This window comes from Penicillium vulpinum (assembly GCF_028829585.1).
Source record: "Penicillium vulpinum strain IBT 29486 chromosome Unknown utg000003l_segment0_segment0, whole genome shotgun sequence".
Lineage (NCBI taxonomy): Eukaryota > Fungi > Ascomycota > Eurotiomycetes > Eurotiales > Aspergillaceae > Penicillium > Penicillium vulpinum.
This window is the reverse complement of record NW_026643243.1, coordinates 7,850,345-7,869,281: the sequence shown is the minus strand read 5'-3', so window position 1 is coordinate 7,869,281 and position 18,937 is coordinate 7,850,345. Positions and strand designations below refer to the sequence as shown.

Here is an 18,937-nt window from a genome sequence, read left to right as displayed (position 1 = left end):
CCGAAAAAAGAAAGATCCTTGACAAAATGCATTTGAATTGAAATCCTGATCTAAGCGCTGGGGTAATCAAGGAACATTGTAAGCCACCATCCTCTTCAGAGTGGCCGCGCTGCAAATTCCAAAAAGCCAAAACTCCGGTTGTCCATATGTTATTTTTCGCTCTGACAAGTCCCCCGCCAGAGTCGAATTTCGGATGTATAGTACATGTGCGGGGGAGAAAAATCCGTTTAGAAACCGGGAGGGTTGACACGTTGGCTGACACGAGTCCACTTGGGCAGCTCTGAAGGTAAAGAAAGTGATTAGCTTAGGACACCGTAATGAATACCCATTTAGTGTAGACATGTGAAGTAGAAGTGGGACGAGAACATACTGTGAATGCTCTTCCGGTAGGTCTTCTCCTTCTTATCAAAGAGAGTGTACTTGTCTTTCGGCAACATTTCCTCCTCGCGCGGCATCTCCGCAAACCACCGGGTCACAGCCTTGGAGGTCTGGCCATTGCGCTCGAGTGCAGCGCTGACGGTGTCGACAACTCGGTCCACGGAGCGGAGGCGCTTGCGCTGTCGTGCCTTCTGGGGGGAGGAGAGACGCCACGGGGTCTTCCTATTATTTGGGAAGGGATGTCAGCATTGGTTCGAATAATTGGGACTTTGGTCAAGCAGCCAGATACGAACCAGAGAAGACCGCCAAATAGTGCTTGAGTTGATTTGAACATCGTTGGTTGGTGGTGCTGTCAGGGTGCAGCCGGGAGAAAATCGTGCTCGGAGTCGGGAGTGTAATTGGTCCGTGCGCTGGATGTATAGAAAAAGTGATAGATGGAATAGCCAATTTATTGATTGATACAGTTGGTTTAGGGAAACTGGCAAATTTTTGAGGCTTATACAGTGAGGCGAATTGCCTTTGTTAAATTACAACTATTTTATATTATTGAAAAATGGTCATGCTGACCTCTGTTGATTTGCTGCGAATTGTTACCCCAACCAAAATCATGTGATTACGGGAATCTGTCGATTCAAGGGACGCGATATTTTTCTGAACTCCACTCGAGTCAATTACAACTGCTCTCCGGAGAACAGACTCCTTTCCAAGCTACTATTAGCTTGCGCGAAGGTTCTTCTTTTTCATGGATTGTGTATAGCAGTTCTACACCACCCATCATGGACTCGAGCGCAACCGCGGAGGCCCCGTCCCTCCCTTGGAGGGCTTTATCCAACACAACAATGTGGGGAGTGGCGGGTCTATGTCGTGGTTTCCTATCGGTTTTCTGTCGTGCAGAATGTTACGGGAAAGAAGCATTCACGGAGCTGTTAGACTCCCGACGAGACGCTTCGCAACGGACACGAGGATTGATTACAGGTATGTCAGGACACAGCAAAGCTCATTAGACCAGTGTGCAGTTGCTAATTTATTTGTCTGAAAATAGTATCCAATCATATCAGCGTGTACGTGCCTCCAACAACCTCATATCAAGAAAATCCATACTGCAAATGTGAAGATGGCTGACATTGCGCCGGAATACCAGAATGGATGACCCGTTACTATGGGGAGTTTTGCCTCCACGATTTTGGAATAAGCGGTGGTCTTTTGGAAGCTATGATATTTGTTACCAGACAAGGTATGTACAAATTTACCCAAACGCTTCTATGGATTATTTTGCTGACTAGGCATAATCGACAGACCACTGTCACTCTTCTTCACTATGGGACAGGTCCTGCCAACTCACCGTTCCGCGCACTCTACATTCGGTGGCTTAGCCCAACCCGCTATGACTGAGGCTGTTCGCTTGTTATCGAAGGGCCCTTTCCCCGTTGACCACCACCACCGCGCTGTACCTGAACGTCAGCACTGGAGCTGGCACAATGTGTGTGTCGATCCCTTCTCGGACCTCTCAGTCGCATACACAACCGACGGCAAGGACTCGCATCTGTCACCTACCGCATACTCTTGCAACTCGAATTCATGGGTCCACATTTTCCCCGAAGGCAAGATTCACCAGTCACCACGAAAGACCATGCGCTATTTCAAATGGGGAATCGCACGGCTCATCTTAGAGCCCAAAGAGTGCCCTGATGTCGTTCCGATGTGGATTGAAGGCTTTGACAATGTCATGCACGAGAGTCGGGAATTCCCACGATTCCTCCCTCGACCCGGCAAAGATGTTAGCGTTACCTTTGGCTCCAAGGTGGACTCGGATGTTGTATTTGGGGAAGTGAGATCCCGATGGCAAAAATTGAAAGCCAGGATCGAAAAGAGCGACCCCGATTCCCGAGATCTGCCCTTGGGAGTGCTAAGTGACGAGCTCTTGAATGATAAAGAAGCTGTCGAGCTGCGCAAAGAGGTCACATTGAAGATCAGGAACCTTGTCTTGGACGTTCGCCGATCCCGCGGATTGCCCGATGAGGATCCGAAGGAGGGCTTGGTGGAGACATGGCTGGAGGAGGGTCCCAAGCGCGAGGGTCACATGAAGGATGATTCCTGGGTTCGGGATATCTGAGTCTGTGTGCCTAGATTGTATAATATTACTTACATAGATTTGATTATGAGCATCAGTGGGTCATCAGCGTTGGTCCACTTTCTGCCAGTCTTCCTTTTGTTTTTCTCCTGCATTTTTAAGCCCTAAATGCCAGCCTTCTACGAGCTACGTATGTATAAGAGAAGGCAAAACGACCAGGGCGGTAAACTATTGCATGGGCTTAAATGTGGGGGCGATAAGCGATAAGGTGGGAAAGCTTCCAGGCATTTGGGGGGGCACTTCACTTAGTTAAATCCCCAGCTCGACCGCAGATGCCCAAAAAGCACCAGCGGTTTCACGCAAAACCATCCTCCTCAGCACATCATAGCCTTGCACTATCTGGGTCTCGCCATGATGGCGGGTCTGGGTTACAGGGCTCTGCGTCAGCGACAACAGTCAACGACTTGATCAGTCACCTCCGCCGTACACAGACCCCTAGTGCTTCCTCTGATGATCCCCCAAGCTCCCAACGTGCACAGCGCTCGTTTGTAGCTCCGCGGTCAGTCCATCCATCTCTTCGAGATGTACTCGAGCTCCCTGAAACTCCGCCACCGCGACCTCGCCCCGGTCCTCGTCGCACGGTATTCGGGGTTCGGCCATCTCGACCAACTGTCGGACCTCCGGCGCCTGCGAGTTGGCTCTCCGGGAATACCGATCTGATGGGAGGCCGGGGATTGCATGATCAGATTCCGGGAGCCCTAGAAGAGGAAATCCACCGTCTGTCCCGCCTCCAGGGGCCGCGGTTTCCGGACCGGAGGAGCCTAGTACATGTGATGCTGAAATCCATGGCATTGAACTGGTGTTGGCATGTTGAATATGATGGTCCCTTTTTGTCCCATCTTCCAAATCACATCAAGGAACTGCTACTGAGCTATGTCGCTGTCTATGCAAGAGGCTCGCATCTGGGAGGGTACATGAAGGGGCTGAAGCCGCTCTTTTTGACCCGGCAGGATCAGGATGAAATTGGCAAGGAGAACCCGGGTTTCAACGAGTCGAGAACTGTTGATGGCGATTTCAAAATCGCGCGATTGGATCTGGGAAACGCTCTGGGAAACTGGATAACTTTGAAGCAGCTCACAAACGAGGTGATCCTCTCGCAAGCTTCAGCTGTAGGTATCGCAGGCCACGAAATAGAGGAGACTGTCCCAGCTTCATGGGATGAAGATATTCACAACAACAGAGAGGATGCTATGCTTGATCACCTTCCAGCTCCGTCCATACCCAAGGTCATTTCCCAGACTCTGCGCTTCCCGGAACTCCGTGCCTTATCCTTAGCACATCCAACACGTAACGCTGCAAGCTGGACCGGTCTTCTCAACCTTCTAGCACATTTGCCAACCCTCACTCATCTCTCGCTTGCCCATTGGCCTATGCCGTGCCGGAATCCGAGCACTGCCACTACTCGCGCCCGCGGCCCAGTGACCCGGTTCTTGACCCCAGACGCCCTTGACGACGACTGGGCTGAAGCAGCAAGTATTCTTCGTCAGCTTTCCCGCTCGACCTACTGCCTAAAATGGCTGGACCTCGAAGGCTGCGGCGAATGGTTACCAGCCTTGAAGTGGGTTGGCAAAGACCTGGATGGGTTCCCACAAAACCCTGATAACGTTGGTCCAGAGTGGAATAGATCTTGGAGATATGTCGAATGGCTTGGAATCGGCCCTGGCTTTTTGGATTTGACGAAGTCTCACGACTTCTCGCAAACAGGCTCGTCAGATTCTTCTATCCATGCATATCACCTTCAAAATGCGCGTGATTTGCTGAAACACATTAGACAGCTAAGGAAGGGGAGGAAATGGATCGAAATCGAGCTCGGGTCAGGGCTAGAAGACGCTGAACCTGAGATAATTAGATTGCTGGATGGGAAGGAATTATCGGTTTATTTATGAGTCTGATATGTGCGCAATGAAATACGTAGAACGCACATTGTTAAACCGGACGGAAAAAAACATACGCATGGGATCGGAAATGCAAATCGAAACTATTTTATTCATGCCTGACTATACAATGGTATCCGGACAAAACGCCCGCAGATTTTAAACTATGTCACTATTTTTTTGAACGATTAAACGTCTTCAGGGGATCAACCTTCCCACCAGACTTTCCACGAGCACGGTTGCGATCTCTCGCCTTGCGGATGCGATTCTGCTTCGTCTTCGAGAACCCAACATACCCAGCACCCTCCTTCGAGAGGCCCTTACGTCCCTTAGCAGGCATCAGGTAATCAGGCACATGCTTGAGATGCGCCTGGACACGTGCAGCGCGCAGCTCGCCGTCATGGCGCAGCTGCCGCAATTCCTCGGGGTTTTCCTCGAAATGGCGCTTAAGCTTTTCGCTCTTGATCAGTTCCTGGCGAATCTCACGTCCTCGTGCTTCTTGCACTGCGAGTCTGGTCACAGAGCGCAGGGCATCTGTCATACGGTAACGGAAGGCATCGACTTGCGACATCTCAAAGTGGTAAGGCTTGACTTCGTGGCCGAGCTTGGTTTGCCGCTTGATGATCTTGGCGAGCATGGCTTCGTCGTTCTTTGTGCTGGGGATTGAGGTGGGTCGGTGCTTGCCGTGCTGCTCGGTGGGGATAACGAAAGAGAGGGCCATTCCTGCTTTGCCAGCGCGGCCGGTGCGCCCGATGCGGTGGGTGTAGGATTTGGAGGTGGTGGGGAGGTCGAAGTTGAGGACGCAGGCGACATTTTGGAAATCGATGCCGCGAGCAATGCTATAGTCCTTCTCTTTGCTAGTCATCTTGCGGCGCTTCTTGGGTTGCGGCTTCTTTCCCTTTCCGCTTTCATCAACTTCCTCTTCGTCCTCACTGCTTCCAATCTCTTCCTTTGATTCCTTTGCTTCCTCTGCTTCCTCTTCGGTTGCCTCCTTGGCTTCGACCGACTTCTTCGATTTGGTCACTCCCAATACTGCTTGCTCGTCGGCTGCGACAATGATATCGTAGACGCCCTTATTGAATTCTTCGACAACGTGGATCCGCGAGTTGATAGGCAGTTCTGAGTTGAGGACACAGCTCTTCAAGCCGAACTGTTCAAGGAAGAGTTTCACACGGTAGCATCGGTCGACATCTGCTACAAAAATGATGACCTTACCCTTAATCAGCTGCAGTTTGAAGATAACGTAGGTGAGAAGGAATTTCTCGTCTTCCGCGCATCTGTGGAAGTTGAGTTAGCAACTGCTCAAACTTCTGTTGTAGCATATTGTCTTACCGGACGACAAATTGGCTGACACCAGCACCCTTCTCTTCCTTCTCCTCCAGCTTAAGAATCACAGGGTTCCGGCAGTACAAGTCCTTCAATGTATCCACCTCTGAAGTCAGAGTAGCACTCATCAAGAATGTCTGCGCTCCTCGGGGGATGGCCTTGGAGAGGGCATTGATTTCCTCGTCATATCCGTATGACAAAACCAGATCCGCCTCATCGATAACCAAATGGGTGACTTGATCGAGCGATAAAGCGGAGTTGTTGACATTGCTGTAAACTCGGGTAGGCGTCGACACAACGATATCCGGGAAATCGGCCAGCATCGAGCGCTGAACTTCATCAGACACCTTCTGTGTTAAGTTGACAGATCGAATATCCTTTCCACAGAAGCTGGCAAAGGATGTAATCACTTTCTGGACCTGTTCTGCAAGCTCGCGGGTGGGGACAAGGATAAGAGCGGTTGTGGCTTTTAAGGAGGGATCGGCCTGTTTTTACACAGTTAACTCACTTTCTATACGAAGTATAAATGAAGAGGGGGAAAGAGGGAACATACAGTCTTCTTCTGGAGGATGGCTTGCAGGATTGGAAGCACATAGGCGGCAGTTTTGCCAGAGCCAGTTTTCGCACGGGCTATTTTTTATTAGCTTCTATCTTTTGATTCATCAATTCAAACGGCTCATCTCACCAAGAATGTCTTTTCCTTCCAGGGCGAGCGGAATCGCCTTCGACTGTACAAGAGTGGGTTTGGTGAACTTTTCCTTGATCAAGGCCTGGCGCAGTCGAGGATCGAGATTAAGGGCTTCGAAGTCCAGTTCTTGATCTTCAGTCCCAGCAGTATCCGCTGATGGGACATCGTTTGCGTCCAACTTGCGTTTCATCGTGATTGTACTAGGCATTTGCTTGATCGAATCTGCGGAAGCTGAAACTTTTTTGGGAAATCTTGTCGGGCGGTGAGATTATTGCGGGCGGTGAAATTGGAATATTTTATGTTGACATAATCTTAAATGCCTCAGGCAGAAACTGTCTACCATGTATGTATATGGAACAACTACAAAGGATTAACAAGGGCCTAGAGTCTTTAAGACTTCTAGCCTTAATATCCCTGCTTAGATATACTCTGTAATCCTATTTATGGATATTTATTGACAAATTTTTCGCGATCCCTTACCCAGCCAAAAAACATATTTTAGTAGATGATATAGATCCAGGTCTAGACATAGATTGTTTTAACAGATTACCATTAATTTATGGAAGATCTAGATAAATTAGAGTAAAGGCGCCTATAGGCTTTCCAACATATCATACAGATATCTCATAACCTCGAAAGCTTTGGCGAATGGTAGTAAGCTAACGAAGGTATAGTGGACGGTGCACTACGTGGCATGACAAGGGCGTAGTTTCTGTCCACGGACTATCCTGTAGATCTCTCGTCCTTGGCCAAAGCTGGGGTTAAGACTCAAGACAAAGATTAACTTGGCTTCTAGCTTGAAATCTTTGGGCCCCGATATATCAAATTTGCCTATAGCTCACCGCAAGTATCCATCCTTGTGTCAGAATATTGCCCTTTTTCAAGACGGATACGAATGTCATGAAACTCGAAGCACAAGCATTTATAATACCAATGAATATTCACTGAATCAAATAATCCCATATATTGCATACCATCTTTATCTCGTTCTACTAAACAAAACTAAGAAGAGTAGAATCAATAACAACAAAACTGGAATTAAGTCTACATTGAATAATCGACAAACATCCCCACACAGCCTCTATATAATGACACTGAAGCATTTCGCATATGAACCAATTCCACGGTGCTTCGTACACTTCACTCCTATCCGAAAAACTCACTCTGAGCGTATTCTAGGAATCTCGCCCGAGACGCTTCCGTGATCTTGCCCACGGGGAGGACTTTAACATTGTGCTCGACGGTATAAACCTTGCCAAAATTTACTCGTGACATGCAGTCCAGCTTTTGATCAGGCCTGGAAGGATCAACCTCCAATGGCTCTTTGGCCATCCGGGGCTCTGACTGCACAGTCCGAGGTCTATCGCCTCGCATATGAATGACGGCATGTTTGCTGCGGTCGATTCCAGCTTTGGCCACGCCTTGACCACTGTAGGTAGTGATGGGTCTAGAATAGTGGATTAGCACAATGCGATTGACGTTGGATGCAAATGTTCACGTACACACACCAGCAGCAGCCTTTCTGCTCTTTGACCACTACCATGCGCCGGATGCTACTGTATATGGGCTCTTGATACTTGCCCCGGGTAAAAGGGCTTGATGATGATTGAGGCGCTCTCTCGCTAAGCACAGTTCCATTCCAGCCAGCATTCTCATGCCAGAGCATGGAAAAGACCTGTATGATCGCAAGCAATAATCAGCAGGGCCTTAGAAATGATACGCCTTAGAGGAACAAACCCTGCCAACTCGGAAAAACCTCCGAGGATCGCTTTGCCTCTTGTAGCCTATGGATTATCGTCAGTTTATCGGGGATGCATGGGGCGTGTCTAGGCCTTTGCTTACGAGGATCCAGCGTCTCACGTTCGCCGCTACTACCGGGAATCACGTATGCTGGCTCTGATGACTTTTGCTACATATCAAAATTAGCTTGGTTAAAGAGATCGGGAAATTTATTGCTCACCACGTCCTTGTCATACTTTCGTTGGGCATCCCCGAGAATGGGGTCATTGCGGTGACTGTGACTGCTGGCCCCATAGGGCAGCACCATATGCGAGGCTGGATGATCCACGAGACTCAATCCTTGCAGATCATCCACGTGGACTCGCGGAATGGATGCAGCACTGCTTGATGAGGTGGTGGCTTTGCCCCGGTCGGATCTGCTTGCACGGCCAGTTCTGCGACTGGTTGTTTCTCGGGCTACCTCGTACTGCCTTTCTGGGCTCCATTCAGGCAGACTCCTCGCCTTTTTATTTACTGCTCTTGCGACTGGGTGTATGCCATCATCCACACGTTGAGTGGTGAGCTGCTGGTATCCAATGGTCGGGGATCGGTGATTAAAATCCACTCGATCATTGGTATACCTTTCGCCGTAATCGAGCGGGTCCTGTTGCTGTACATGATCTAGACGACCTGCATAACGTCCTGGTCCTGGGACAAATGGGGTCTGATGCTCATATGCATTTTCGGTTTTGGGAAACGCGGACCCGGCGGTGCTTCGTTGGCGCGGCGTGACGCTTTAAACGCATTACTTCCCCGGACTTCTCACGCATGAACATTGAAACTAACCTTGAACCTTGATCTGATGTTGCAGGAGTTAACATGCCACCCGGATGGTCCCATTCGTAATGATAGCCCCCTTTTGCTTTAGTCAGTTACTCAATCATCCTTCATGTAGCTAGTGATGCCTACCAGAATGATTGTAGATGGACCGAACCCATCGGTTGCTTTCAGGATGAAGTACCCAGTCTGAAGCCATGACTTTTACATATCTCACCAAGAAATCAGAAAGGAATATCAGGCAGGTAAAATATAGGCCTTGGGGTTTCTATATCTCTCATCTGGAACTCCTCAGGTACTTGTCGTACCTATGCGGGCCGGACCGTTCAAATCAATATCTCAATAGACCCATTATGCATGGCGCGTATGGCATGAATCAAGTTGGTTTGTTGGCGAGCGCTCACTCGCTGAAGAGAAGCTCTGGTAACTAGCACATGATTGCAGACCCCAAATAGGATTCCAATCACATCGCGATTGAATGAGGGGGATAACTTATTGGTAGCTGATATACCCCCGAATGCTTTGGCTCACAATTAACCATTGTGGTTGAGGCCACCAACCGGAAGGTGAAGCGCGGAGGCTAATGCAATGCAGGAAACTTACAGACTATCGGCCATTGGAGATTTTCGATTTGGGCATCAAAGCGCTAGGAACTGCGCCCTTCACAATCACCCCACCACCGGAACCTCCAGTTAATCGTGTGACTCCTAGGACTAATCCCTCCTATCTCCTTCTCTTCGGAAATTATCTTGTTTATCAACCCTGGAGAGTTCTTTCCTTCGGAGCTATTCAACCTTGTTTACCAACATTCGAGTGTGTTGGTCTATAATCTCCTTTGCGAAATGTGACCGGGAGGTACTGTAAAACCCTTGAACAATGGCATCTTGGCCAGGGGGCATACGGAACCGTGTATCCCAGGTGAGATAATATAATATTAATATGCATTATACTTGAAGCTCATCATGATCTCACCATGTAGCCGCCGGGCACGGCAGACTGCTATACCAACACCAAGAGTGAAACCTGGCTTTCCAACACTTCATTTATCCCAACTTCACGGCTGAAGGAGCTACAAGGGGGTGCTCGAGTATCGAACGCCACAGCATCGGAGACTCTGCAACCGTTATCCTCACTTCCTTCAGATAGCTCTGCTCCAAGAGCGACATCAACAGCGCCAATCTCCGGCCGTGCCGGATCAGACATGGTAGATGATGGCGATGAAGCCACAGAAAATGAATTCTGGTCTCCACAAAATCTCCAACAATGGAACGAATATGATGCTTTCACCGAGCCGTCCGTAGCACCCTTTCCTATTCAGTACTCTCCGGGAATAAATGAACCAACCAACTGGTATCGCATGGCTGCGCCGCCCCCTGAACTAGCGCGTGATGATAGTGCCAAGGTGGCGAAACTTATACAAGAAGTATTAAGTGCGCATGAAGATGTGTCAGCCAAACGCTATCGGATCCGGGAAATGCGGCATATACTTCGACAAAAACGGGATGAAGAGGATGATGTGCGGGTTGCATTACGGAGCAAGTTAAATCTCATAACTGCCGAACACGTACATGAGGATATTGCTGCTATCAATATCACCATCAATGATCTCCAAGCTGCGACAGCGTCTTATTTTATCTTTGAAAACGAGTACCATAGACAAGAAGAAGAGCTGGTGGAGCTGGAGTACGATTATAATCGACACTTAGAAAGTTTGCAAACCATCTTCAAGCAACAAAGCGACTTGTTCTCACGGTCTCAATCCATTAACTCATACTACGAATCTTCCTCAGGAGACTACAGCTCAGACTATGAAGACCAGATTTCGCCCCAAGTGGCTGATTATCTCTCCATGGTTGGCGAGACGCGCATACTCGCGGACCGACTGTCAGAGCTAGAGACGAATTACCTGACCTTAGTCGATCAACGCGAGCTGCGCGAACGAGTCGGCATCCCTCTCGATAGTGCGGCCCTCGACTTCCTCATTCGATACCAAGACGAAAAGACCAAGATCGAGACCGAGCTACAAATAGCCCGCCATAACGTCGAGTCGCACCCAGAACATACCAATCGCTCCGCGCAGATCGAAGAAGAGGAAGAAAATGAAGCAGAGGTGATACAACATTTTATGCCTGAGAAACCAGTGAATCAGACGTACAATGATCCGTTGCACTCCTCGGAATTCGAGGATTCGTCGCCTTTCTTTGCGTCTGCGAACCCAAACCCTGTCAATAAAGGCACTTTCGTGAATCGATGGCTTCTTCATCGGTTGCGGCACTCAAGATTTGAGATTATGCGGTTTAAGTCTGCACCCGAACTGATAGATTTGGATAACAAGGGATGGGGGTCAGATACTATTAGCAAGATGGCGATGATGCTTTGGTTTCAAGATGGCGCGGCAAGCATGGAGCATTTTATCAGTCGATCAGCTGGGTAGTACAACATATGTACGTATCCAGGTAGCATTGAGCGTTTATAGGCGTATCGTTGATTGATCACTCTCTTTTTGTAGAAAACCATAGATCTAGACTTGATCTACTTCTTAACCACACAATCTACTCCTTGACCACACCCTAATCTTGACTACTCCACTCAACAATATTTGCGATCTTGTATTAAGTCTCGACTACACAGCCCTGTCGCCTAACAGTTGCTTGTTAATATTACTCATGACTTAAAGGTAATCCCACCATTTTGCCAAACAAGCCCTGGAGGACTTCACCACGACTCATCTGGGCAAATTCTCCCTTCAAACCCTAACTATGCTTATTTAGTTCATAACAACAAAATACCTACGTATAATATATTGCATCGAGATGGTGTCGATTCGTATCGTGAATGTTTTCATTATGTACATGACCCAAACAATTTCCCATATCCATATCCATAAATCGGCAACTGCCGTAAAAAAACGCTGATTCCATAACCCAAAGAATTGTTGAACGTTCCTAATAAAATCCCAAGTTCGGTATCTCGTACATCAAGGCCTAGCCCCTTTCGTAATTCAAGAGTACTGTGTCTCGCCCTCACTATCACTCAGACTATCGCGACGACGGCTCCGTCCATCACGGCGGTATCCCTTCGTCAAGCCCGGAATTGGGTGCTTGTAACTCTTAGTACCAGAATCCTCGGTATCAACATTGGAATATTGATACTCGGAACGGGAGCCCGCAGATGAGAAATCCAGGGGTTCAGTGAAGTGGCCCTGCGGCACGGAGCGGCGCTCACGGTGCTTGCGTGGGCTGCTGGTACGGGAGCTGCCAGTACGGGGGCTGCTAGTGCGAGATGAAGGTGCGGGAGGTGGTCCAGAGAGGCCGACCTCGCTGCGACGCTCGCGACGGCGGTTGTGGCGGCGGGTAGATGGGTCTCGGATGCGAGGTGCTTCAGTTACTTCGCTGATCACATCCTCACTACCTTGTGTGAACGAGAAGCCGGAGGGATCGCGACGTGACTGGCGTGGTGGGTCGTAGGCAAAATCATGAGTCTGGCTCATCTGGCTCTCTTGGTAGGCGGTAGGTGGGGCGGAGGTGTCGTAGTCGCTGCCGTTGTAGGTTCCGTCGGCTTCACGGTTCATGCCGCCAACGCGAGCGGGCTTCTCCTCTCGGTAGGCACGTACGTCGGCATCTTCAGCGCCTTCCCATTGCTCGTGCTTGTTGCGTCGGAGGAGCTTCTCTTTGGCGCTTTCTCTGAACTTCTTGCCCCGTGATTTCTCTGTCATAGTTGTCGCTGTATCGGTATATGATCCTTCGGTGTACGAGTATGCGTCGTCGTTGTAGCCCTTGCCGACGATACTTCCGCCGCCGAGATCGGTACTCGCTGTCGCATTACTGAGAGTCTTTCCGTCGGGTCCCTTTCGTCGCAGAACAGTGGACTTGTAATCATCCCAGTCGCCCTTGCGCCAGACAAACCCGCCGTTCTTGGCCCAGAAGAAAAACCAGATTGCGCCGATGGCAAAAGCCAGTCCGATAATGGCAAACAAGGCCATCAGGCCTTGCATCTTGATGCTTTGTGGGTCGACCGTGCCTTGGCCATATTTTGGCGTGTCTGTTGAATCGGTACGTGGGAAGAGGGTGTGGATATTAGGATCGACAGTAGATAGGGTATCAACGATGTTCTCATTGCTGACATCCCGTACATAGAGTCCGGCAACGGCTGCTGCTGGAATGTCGGGGGACTTCCCATTCGGCCAAAATGGAGGCATGATGGAATATTAGAGTGGTCAAGAGCACTCGGCTCAAGACTGGACTCACTATCAGATTTTTAGTATGTGGAGCATGCTTGAGATCGAAGATGAGATATATGAGCATACCTTAAAGCAAGTGATCAACACTAGATGTAGATGGAGATAGATCTCTGACACGCTGGAATGTGGGTATGGAATGTGGGTGTGGGATGTGAGCAAAAACGAAGGACAATGCCTAAATGGGTATCAATAGGAGGTTGAAGATAAGAAGATGAGAAAACACCAACGCAGATATGATTTAGCTTGACGCCCAGCACAAAATTGAGGAGGTTGGAGAAGAGGCTGGGGACCTATGTTTACATTGTGGTTGTCACGGGTAACTCGCTTACATCATCCCCCACACTGCCCACCTAGGTAGGCGGGTGTCCACGGGTCCATGGACGGGTAGAGTTGGGCCACCCGTGGGTCGATCTATAAAAAGGGTCGATCACAATTGACTATTGTTTAGATCTGAAACATGGCGTTTTTAGGAAAACGAATTTATTTATGGAACAGTTATATCAAGTCGACAAATGCCACCCGCTGGAAGACTCTTAATAGAGGCATACACGGTCGAAAGCTGTGATCGTGCCCAGACAGCTTGCGGGGTATCAAAACCAACTAAACAGCAAAAACAGAGAAAAAGCACGGACGATGAGAAAAGGAGAAGGAGATCAGCAAGACTGCAAAATCCAGCCGACTCGATACAAATCCCCAAAAGAGAAACTACGAGGCTCCCAGTGGGACAAAGTATCAACAAGACACACATAAAATCATAGATATGGCCAAAGAAAAAGATGACCTGTTGAGACATGACAAGTAAACAGATATGGGTATAATCTCTCTCCGCCACTCGGAGTCGCGAACAAGGTAACCAGGAGAAAGACACAGACCCAACAACAAAGGCTATACACGAAACGCTGACAAAAAGGAGACATCAGAAAGTAAAGCACATCAGACTTGTCATTGCAGGTCATCAGAATCGTACAATCATATCGCCATAACAAACACATCATCATGGGGGCTCGTGCCCGACCGCTTTGCCCCAGCACACATAAGAAGAAGATCGAGACAACAGCTGCAAATCAAATCACACACAAAAAGTCCTCCCAGTTTAGCGAGACTGTTAGGCAACAGGCAACTCTAGACTTCATGACAAAATCTAGCGTGTTGCCCAAGTCGCCAACAAGTCTCACCTTAGGTAATTACCATTGTTTTTTTTTTGTTCCACAAGCACCCGATCCCAAAGAAAAAAAGAAAAAAAAAACGCAGCGTATCCAAAGCAATCGAAACTTTTGACAAACGAACAAGGCCAGCCACAGACGGCTATACAGACACAAGATGGAATCACAACAAAAAAAAAAGCCTAGCCATGAAAAAAACGGAAAGGAACACAAAAATGGAAAAACAAATCATCTAACAAGTTGGGCAACAAGATCAATTGTAGCGAGTCCCATAGGCCGACCGGTTGTCTCGGTCTCGGTCTCGACGACCAGGCCGTTCCGGCCGTCTGTCGTCCCGGGGACGCCTTGCCACATCTTCAAGTGCCCGACGGCTGGAGCCGCTTGTGTACTCAGAGCTGGGACCGTTCACATGCTGCTTGGGTGGTCGCGGGCCGCCGATGTTCAATCGAACAGCCCCGGTCTCCCCAGCACGAATGTTAATAGATTTGCCTGCAACTGCTTCAGATGTAAATCCAATTTGAAATCCGTTCAAGGTCAGGGTCATATTCTTGTCATCTTCCTTCCGTGAAGGTGCGGCACTGCCACGGCTGGACCGACTCTTCTGGCTGCCGCTCTCGCTCCCGGCGCCGGGAGGCGCTTTGGCAGAGAGCATGGCATCCGAGGAAGGAGACAGTGCAGCTGTTGAGGCTCGGCCGGATCGGGCTGCCTGGTAGTTCTCAGCGTCACGTTCACGGTCTTCGAGATCCCCGCTGGCACTGGATGGGTCCTCGTAGTAATACTCGGTTGGCCTCCGCCGCCGAGAGCTTGCCACGGCCACCTGAGCAGACCGTCGATCGTCCTGGTAGGACGTTGATCGTCGGTGAGTGTCTCGTAGGCTATGGGCTCTCTCTGGCAACGGGGCGTCCCTTGAAATTCGACGATGGGAACGATCCTGAATTACCGGCAAGGCACCTCCAAGTTCCGTCATGTCCATGCGGTCCAGATCTCGCTCCATGGCTCTGTCCCTGTCTCGCTCCCTCTCCATAGCCCTGGATGGGCGACGTTGGGAGGGAACTATACCGGCAGAGGTATGCATCTTCCTTGGTGGATCTGGGCGCTCTGGTCGCTTTGCTTGGTGAATTTGTGGGATAGCCCTGGGCTTGGGCTTAGCTCCTGGGGGTGGCAAGCGATAGTAGTCTTCATCCGGTTCCTGGTGCCTTGAAGGGCGGTCATCCCGCGAGGAATAGTGTTCCATAGGTGGCTCATCATCATACCATGGCGAATATGCCCCAGAGTCCATGGGTGGCTGAGGCGCGGTGTATACAGATGAAGACCGACGACGTGGTGGCTCCCGGGACGGGGACCGCTCTTGTTGATACTCCGAAGCGGGGTAGTCCGAGGCCGATGGGGCGTAGTAGTGCTGTCCTCCTCCATATTGAGATGACGAGTATTGGTGCATGTATGCTGAGCTGGCTGGTGGAGGGCCATGCTGTTCGTATCCGTGCTGGGAGTACATCGGAGATGCCATCCCTGAACCCATTCCATGTGGCACCCCGTGGAAACTCATCGGTCGTCCGTCTGGGTGGTAGGTATGATATGAAGTGGAGCGGCTGGGTCGACTAGGGTGACTGACGTGAATGTTCTCTATAGCACCGCCTGGATATCGAGAAGCGTGAGGGGACGATGAGTATTCTGGGACAGGTGGACGTGGCTGGGGGTAGTAGGAATAATCGCTCTGTCGATGGTCAATCGGGGCTGATTGATGGTACTGGGTAGGGTAATCGTAGTAGCTGTCGTGATATTGGCGAGCATGGGAAGATTCTCGTCGACGAGGCTTGGACAACGACCGGGGCACGTGAGCATGATGGGCAGTGCCCGGATAGGCACCAACCATCTTCTCTTCGCGCGAGGGTCGTGATCGTTCCTTGTCGTTGCGTTCTCTGGTTGAACTTTTCCTAGTGAGGTCGGTACGTTTGGGGGTGTCCAGCTTAAGAGGGGTCGGGGGGCTTTTTCCGCCCGACGGCCCAGATTGGGTGCTATTAACGGTGGCGGCGGTGCGACTAGAATAACCTGAGTCACTGGCGCCGTCGATCAGCGGCTCCTGGAATCTTTCCAACCTGGAATGTATTTTGACAGCTGAATTAGCAGTAATATTGGCTGAAAGCCTAGTGTCGGGTAGGATGGCGTGGTGTTCTTCGTCGTAATCCTCGACGCAGGCAGGCCGGGGGCCCTTACTGGCCATTATGTGGGCTGCAAGGCAATCGGGTGTCTGAAAAAAAAATTCAAAAATACAGGGTTGGTCCCGTTTTCGACAAGAGCGACGTGGGTGGCTCCCACAGGGCTCCAGACAGATTCAACTTACAGCAAGCCACTGCTCCCCCTTTGACGATGAGTCAGAATGGATATTATTCTCCCCCTCTCAACCCCGTCTTAGATCTGGCGAAATAGGCTTCTTTTTTTCTTTCTTCTTCTTCTCCCCAGTGCCCAACCCAAGCGGGCCACTTAAAGAAGTAAGCGGACCTGCCGATCGCGACGGGCGATGGCAGGCGACGGGCGACTGGTTCTGTCAAGCGGATAGTGCGAGATGGTACTTTTCAGATCGCAACGTCTCCATCGAAGTGGGATGTTAGGCTAAGAGTCGGGCGGAAGCGTTGGGTCAAAGAAAGAGGGAAGAAAATAGAAAATGACCTCTCTGGCAGACGATGAGTGGTGGAGCGTTACTGCAGCTGCAGAGGTTGGGTTGAGAATTTGGGATCCTCTGCCTGACGGTCTTAGAACCCAGTGGGGGGAGTGGAGTCAATGGGCAGCGATAAAAAAAAAATTTTGAAGTGAGGGGTGGTTTTGATATTCAAGAGAAAGAGAGAGGAAGATCTCTAGAAAAAAATAAAAAGGAGAGGAGTATAGAGAGAAAGAGAAAGAGAAAGGAGGAAGAGTAAACACCCGAAGGTACAGGGCACAGGGTTTAAAAAAAAAAAAAGAAGGAAAAGGAAAAATCGAAAAGTTTCACGAAGAGGCTCTCGGTACCCAACACGAAAGGGAAAAAAAAAAAGAAGGTGGGGGACAGCGTCATCAGTGTTTCTATGTATTTATCTCAAAGAATATAGAAATAGAAATAGATAAATTATTATATATAATATATATTGTTGTAGTATGAATAGAATATATAGAATAGAAAATATATAGAATATGTATATAGAATGAATGTTACGATGTATTCTATCTATATTCCGTATACTCCATACATTACAACATAATTCATTTATTACTTTTTAAGCTCGGGACCCGCTGGGGGGGAAATCCTTGGTTTCTACTCCTAGGATCCATGGTTGGTCTACACTTTACTCTTATCTTTATTTACTGTTTTTTCTTCTTACTTCTTTTCTTCTTTCCTTTAATTCCATTTGATTTCATTTTAATCCCTTTTTCTATTTTTTTTTTCTCTCCCGTGTCTGACTCAACTGGATACTGTAGTATTCCTATTTCTCCCTAAAAGTACATCCCACCTAACGCCCAACCGGATTTGCGGCCCAATGATCGCCTCCGCTGTAAAGGGTCTTCCCTGTCAATTAAAAAGGAACAGTTTCCTCTGGCGAAGTTCGGCCCTGGTTCGGTTCTCGGGCAATTTGGTTTATCCATTTCTCTGATCGTTTGATCCCTTTTTTTTTCTTACCATTTTCGTGTATAGTGGTCAATGCAGGACCTCAAATACAATGACAATGTATCCGGTACACGGGAAAAGTCGGTGGGGATGACACACCCTGCAAACCAAATCACAACTCAGAATTGTTAAGGTGACTCTTACAAACCTTCGTACTCACACTCATGTTATGTAGGTTGTAGGCAGATATCTGTATGTCGACAATAAAGCCTAGCAGAATCGCCACTGTGGAGTGAGGAAGGTTGATTTCTAACCATAGGAACTACCAATGTCAAACGACACTAAACGCAAACGAGGGACTGAGCACTGCACGGTATTCGTCGTCAGAGCCACTCGTCCATGTGGCATGATATCTTTGGACAATGTCTCTTCTCCGCCTGCATACTTCGCCGTGACTCACACTGCTGGGAAACCTGTGACAATGTGCTATCAGTTTAAGGTAAATATGTATTTGTACAACATTCGAAGTACTCCATACATGGGGATCTATATTGTATTATTAATGAACGGAATCATCGAACGGGAAGCAGAATCTGGCTAGATCGGTATGACATGCAGTACGGATGGTCTATCATTGCCATTGTGGATTTCTCTCATATCCCTTGCATCCTTAGATCAAAGGGTTCATAAAATTCTCACTCTACACGTGTGGGAATGAAAACTTTAGATCTAGTGACCAATATAAGCTATACCATATAGCCGATAAAATCTAAAACACTCTGGACCCTGGACCCTGTAATCTGGGTATTCCGATCTAATCAAAATGCTATTTTGGGCCGGGGGTGGATATAGAGAGGCTGAAGAAATCAGGAAAAGAGCTCCGCTCCAAATGTAACTAAGGATCTCCATGCGGCTCCAGTATTGTCTGCCCACATCCCTTTACAGTAACATCCTTCATGTACACAACTACAGGCCGTTGCATCGGGATCCGGGAGTACTAGGAA

The 18,937-nt window shown here is 49.0% G+C and overlaps 8 protein-coding genes across 8 annotated transcripts; 3 read left to right on the top strand and 5 right to left on the bottom strand.

The window, feature by feature from the left end:
* Nucleotides 1–227: 227 nt before the first annotated feature.
* N7479_008025 (mitochondrial 54S ribosomal protein mL60) lies at nt 228–712 on the bottom strand (the record flags this gene model as incomplete). Its single annotated transcript, XM_057255719.1, has 3 exons — nt 228–280; nt 371–600; nt 672–712. 3 exons carry the CDS (start codon nt 710–712, stop codon nt 228–230), a joined length of 324 nt encoding a protein of 107 aa, XP_057109581.1.
* Nucleotides 713–1,154: 442 nt separating this feature from the next.
* On the top strand, nt 1,155–2,491 carry N7479_008024 (tafazzin; the record flags this gene model as incomplete). The annotated part of the gene is made up of 4 exons (XM_057255718.1): nt 1,155–1,353; nt 1,421–1,439; nt 1,520–1,612; nt 1,675–2,491. The coding sequence occupies 4 exons, from the start codon at nt 1,155–1,157 to the stop codon at nt 2,489–2,491; spliced, it is 1,128 nt and encodes a 375-aa protein (XP_057109580.1).
* A 290-nt stretch (nt 2,492–2,781) lies between these two features.
* Nucleotides 2,782–4,395, top strand: N7479_008023 (uncharacterized protein; the record flags this gene model as incomplete). Its single annotated transcript, XM_057255717.1, has 1 exon — nt 2,782–4,395. The coding sequence occupies one exon, from the start codon at nt 2,782–2,784 to the stop codon at nt 4,393–4,395; it is 1,614 nt and encodes a 537-aa protein (XP_057109579.1).
* Nucleotides 4,396–4,555: 160 nt separating this feature from the next.
* Nucleotides 4,556–6,605, bottom strand: dbp9 (ATP-dependent DNA/RNA helicase; the record flags this gene model as incomplete). The annotated part of the gene is made up of 4 exons (XM_057255716.1): nt 4,556–5,660; nt 5,716–6,194; nt 6,263–6,339; nt 6,395–6,605. The coding sequence occupies 4 exons, from the start codon at nt 6,603–6,605 to the stop codon at nt 4,556–4,558; spliced, it is 1,872 nt and encodes a 623-aa protein (XP_057109578.1).
* A 938-nt stretch (nt 6,606–7,543) lies between these two features.
* N7479_008021 (uncharacterized protein) lies at nt 7,544–9,152 on the bottom strand (the record flags this gene model as incomplete). The annotated part of the gene is made up of 7 exons (XM_057255715.1): nt 7,544–7,844; nt 7,900–8,072; nt 8,135–8,181; nt 8,240–8,306; nt 8,358–8,910; nt 8,963–9,032; nt 9,086–9,152. 7 exons carry the CDS (start codon nt 9,150–9,152, stop codon nt 7,544–7,546), a joined length of 1,278 nt encoding a protein of 425 aa, XP_057109577.1.
* A 677-nt stretch (nt 9,153–9,829) lies between these two features.
* Nucleotides 9,830–11,387, top strand: N7479_008020 (uncharacterized protein; the record flags this gene model as incomplete). The annotated part of the gene is made up of 2 exons (XM_057255714.1): nt 9,830–9,871; nt 9,933–11,387. The coding sequence occupies 2 exons, from the start codon at nt 9,830–9,832 to the stop codon at nt 11,385–11,387; spliced, it is 1,497 nt and encodes a 498-aa protein (XP_057109576.1).
* Nucleotides 11,388–11,954: 567 nt separating this feature from the next.
* N7479_008019 (uncharacterized protein) lies at nt 11,955–13,151 on the bottom strand (the record flags this gene model as incomplete). The annotated part of the gene is made up of 1 exon (XM_057255713.1): nt 11,955–13,151. One exon carries the CDS (start codon nt 13,149–13,151, stop codon nt 11,955–11,957), a length of 1,197 nt encoding a protein of 398 aa, XP_057109575.1.
* Nucleotides 13,152–14,609: 1,458 nt separating this feature from the next.
* On the bottom strand, nt 14,610–16,577 carry N7479_008018 (uncharacterized protein; the record flags this gene model as incomplete). The annotated part of the gene is made up of 1 exon (XM_057255712.1): nt 14,610–16,577. One exon carries the CDS (start codon nt 16,575–16,577, stop codon nt 14,610–14,612), a length of 1,968 nt encoding a protein of 655 aa, XP_057109574.1.
* Between the last annotated feature and the right edge of the window lie 2,360 nt (nt 16,578–18,937).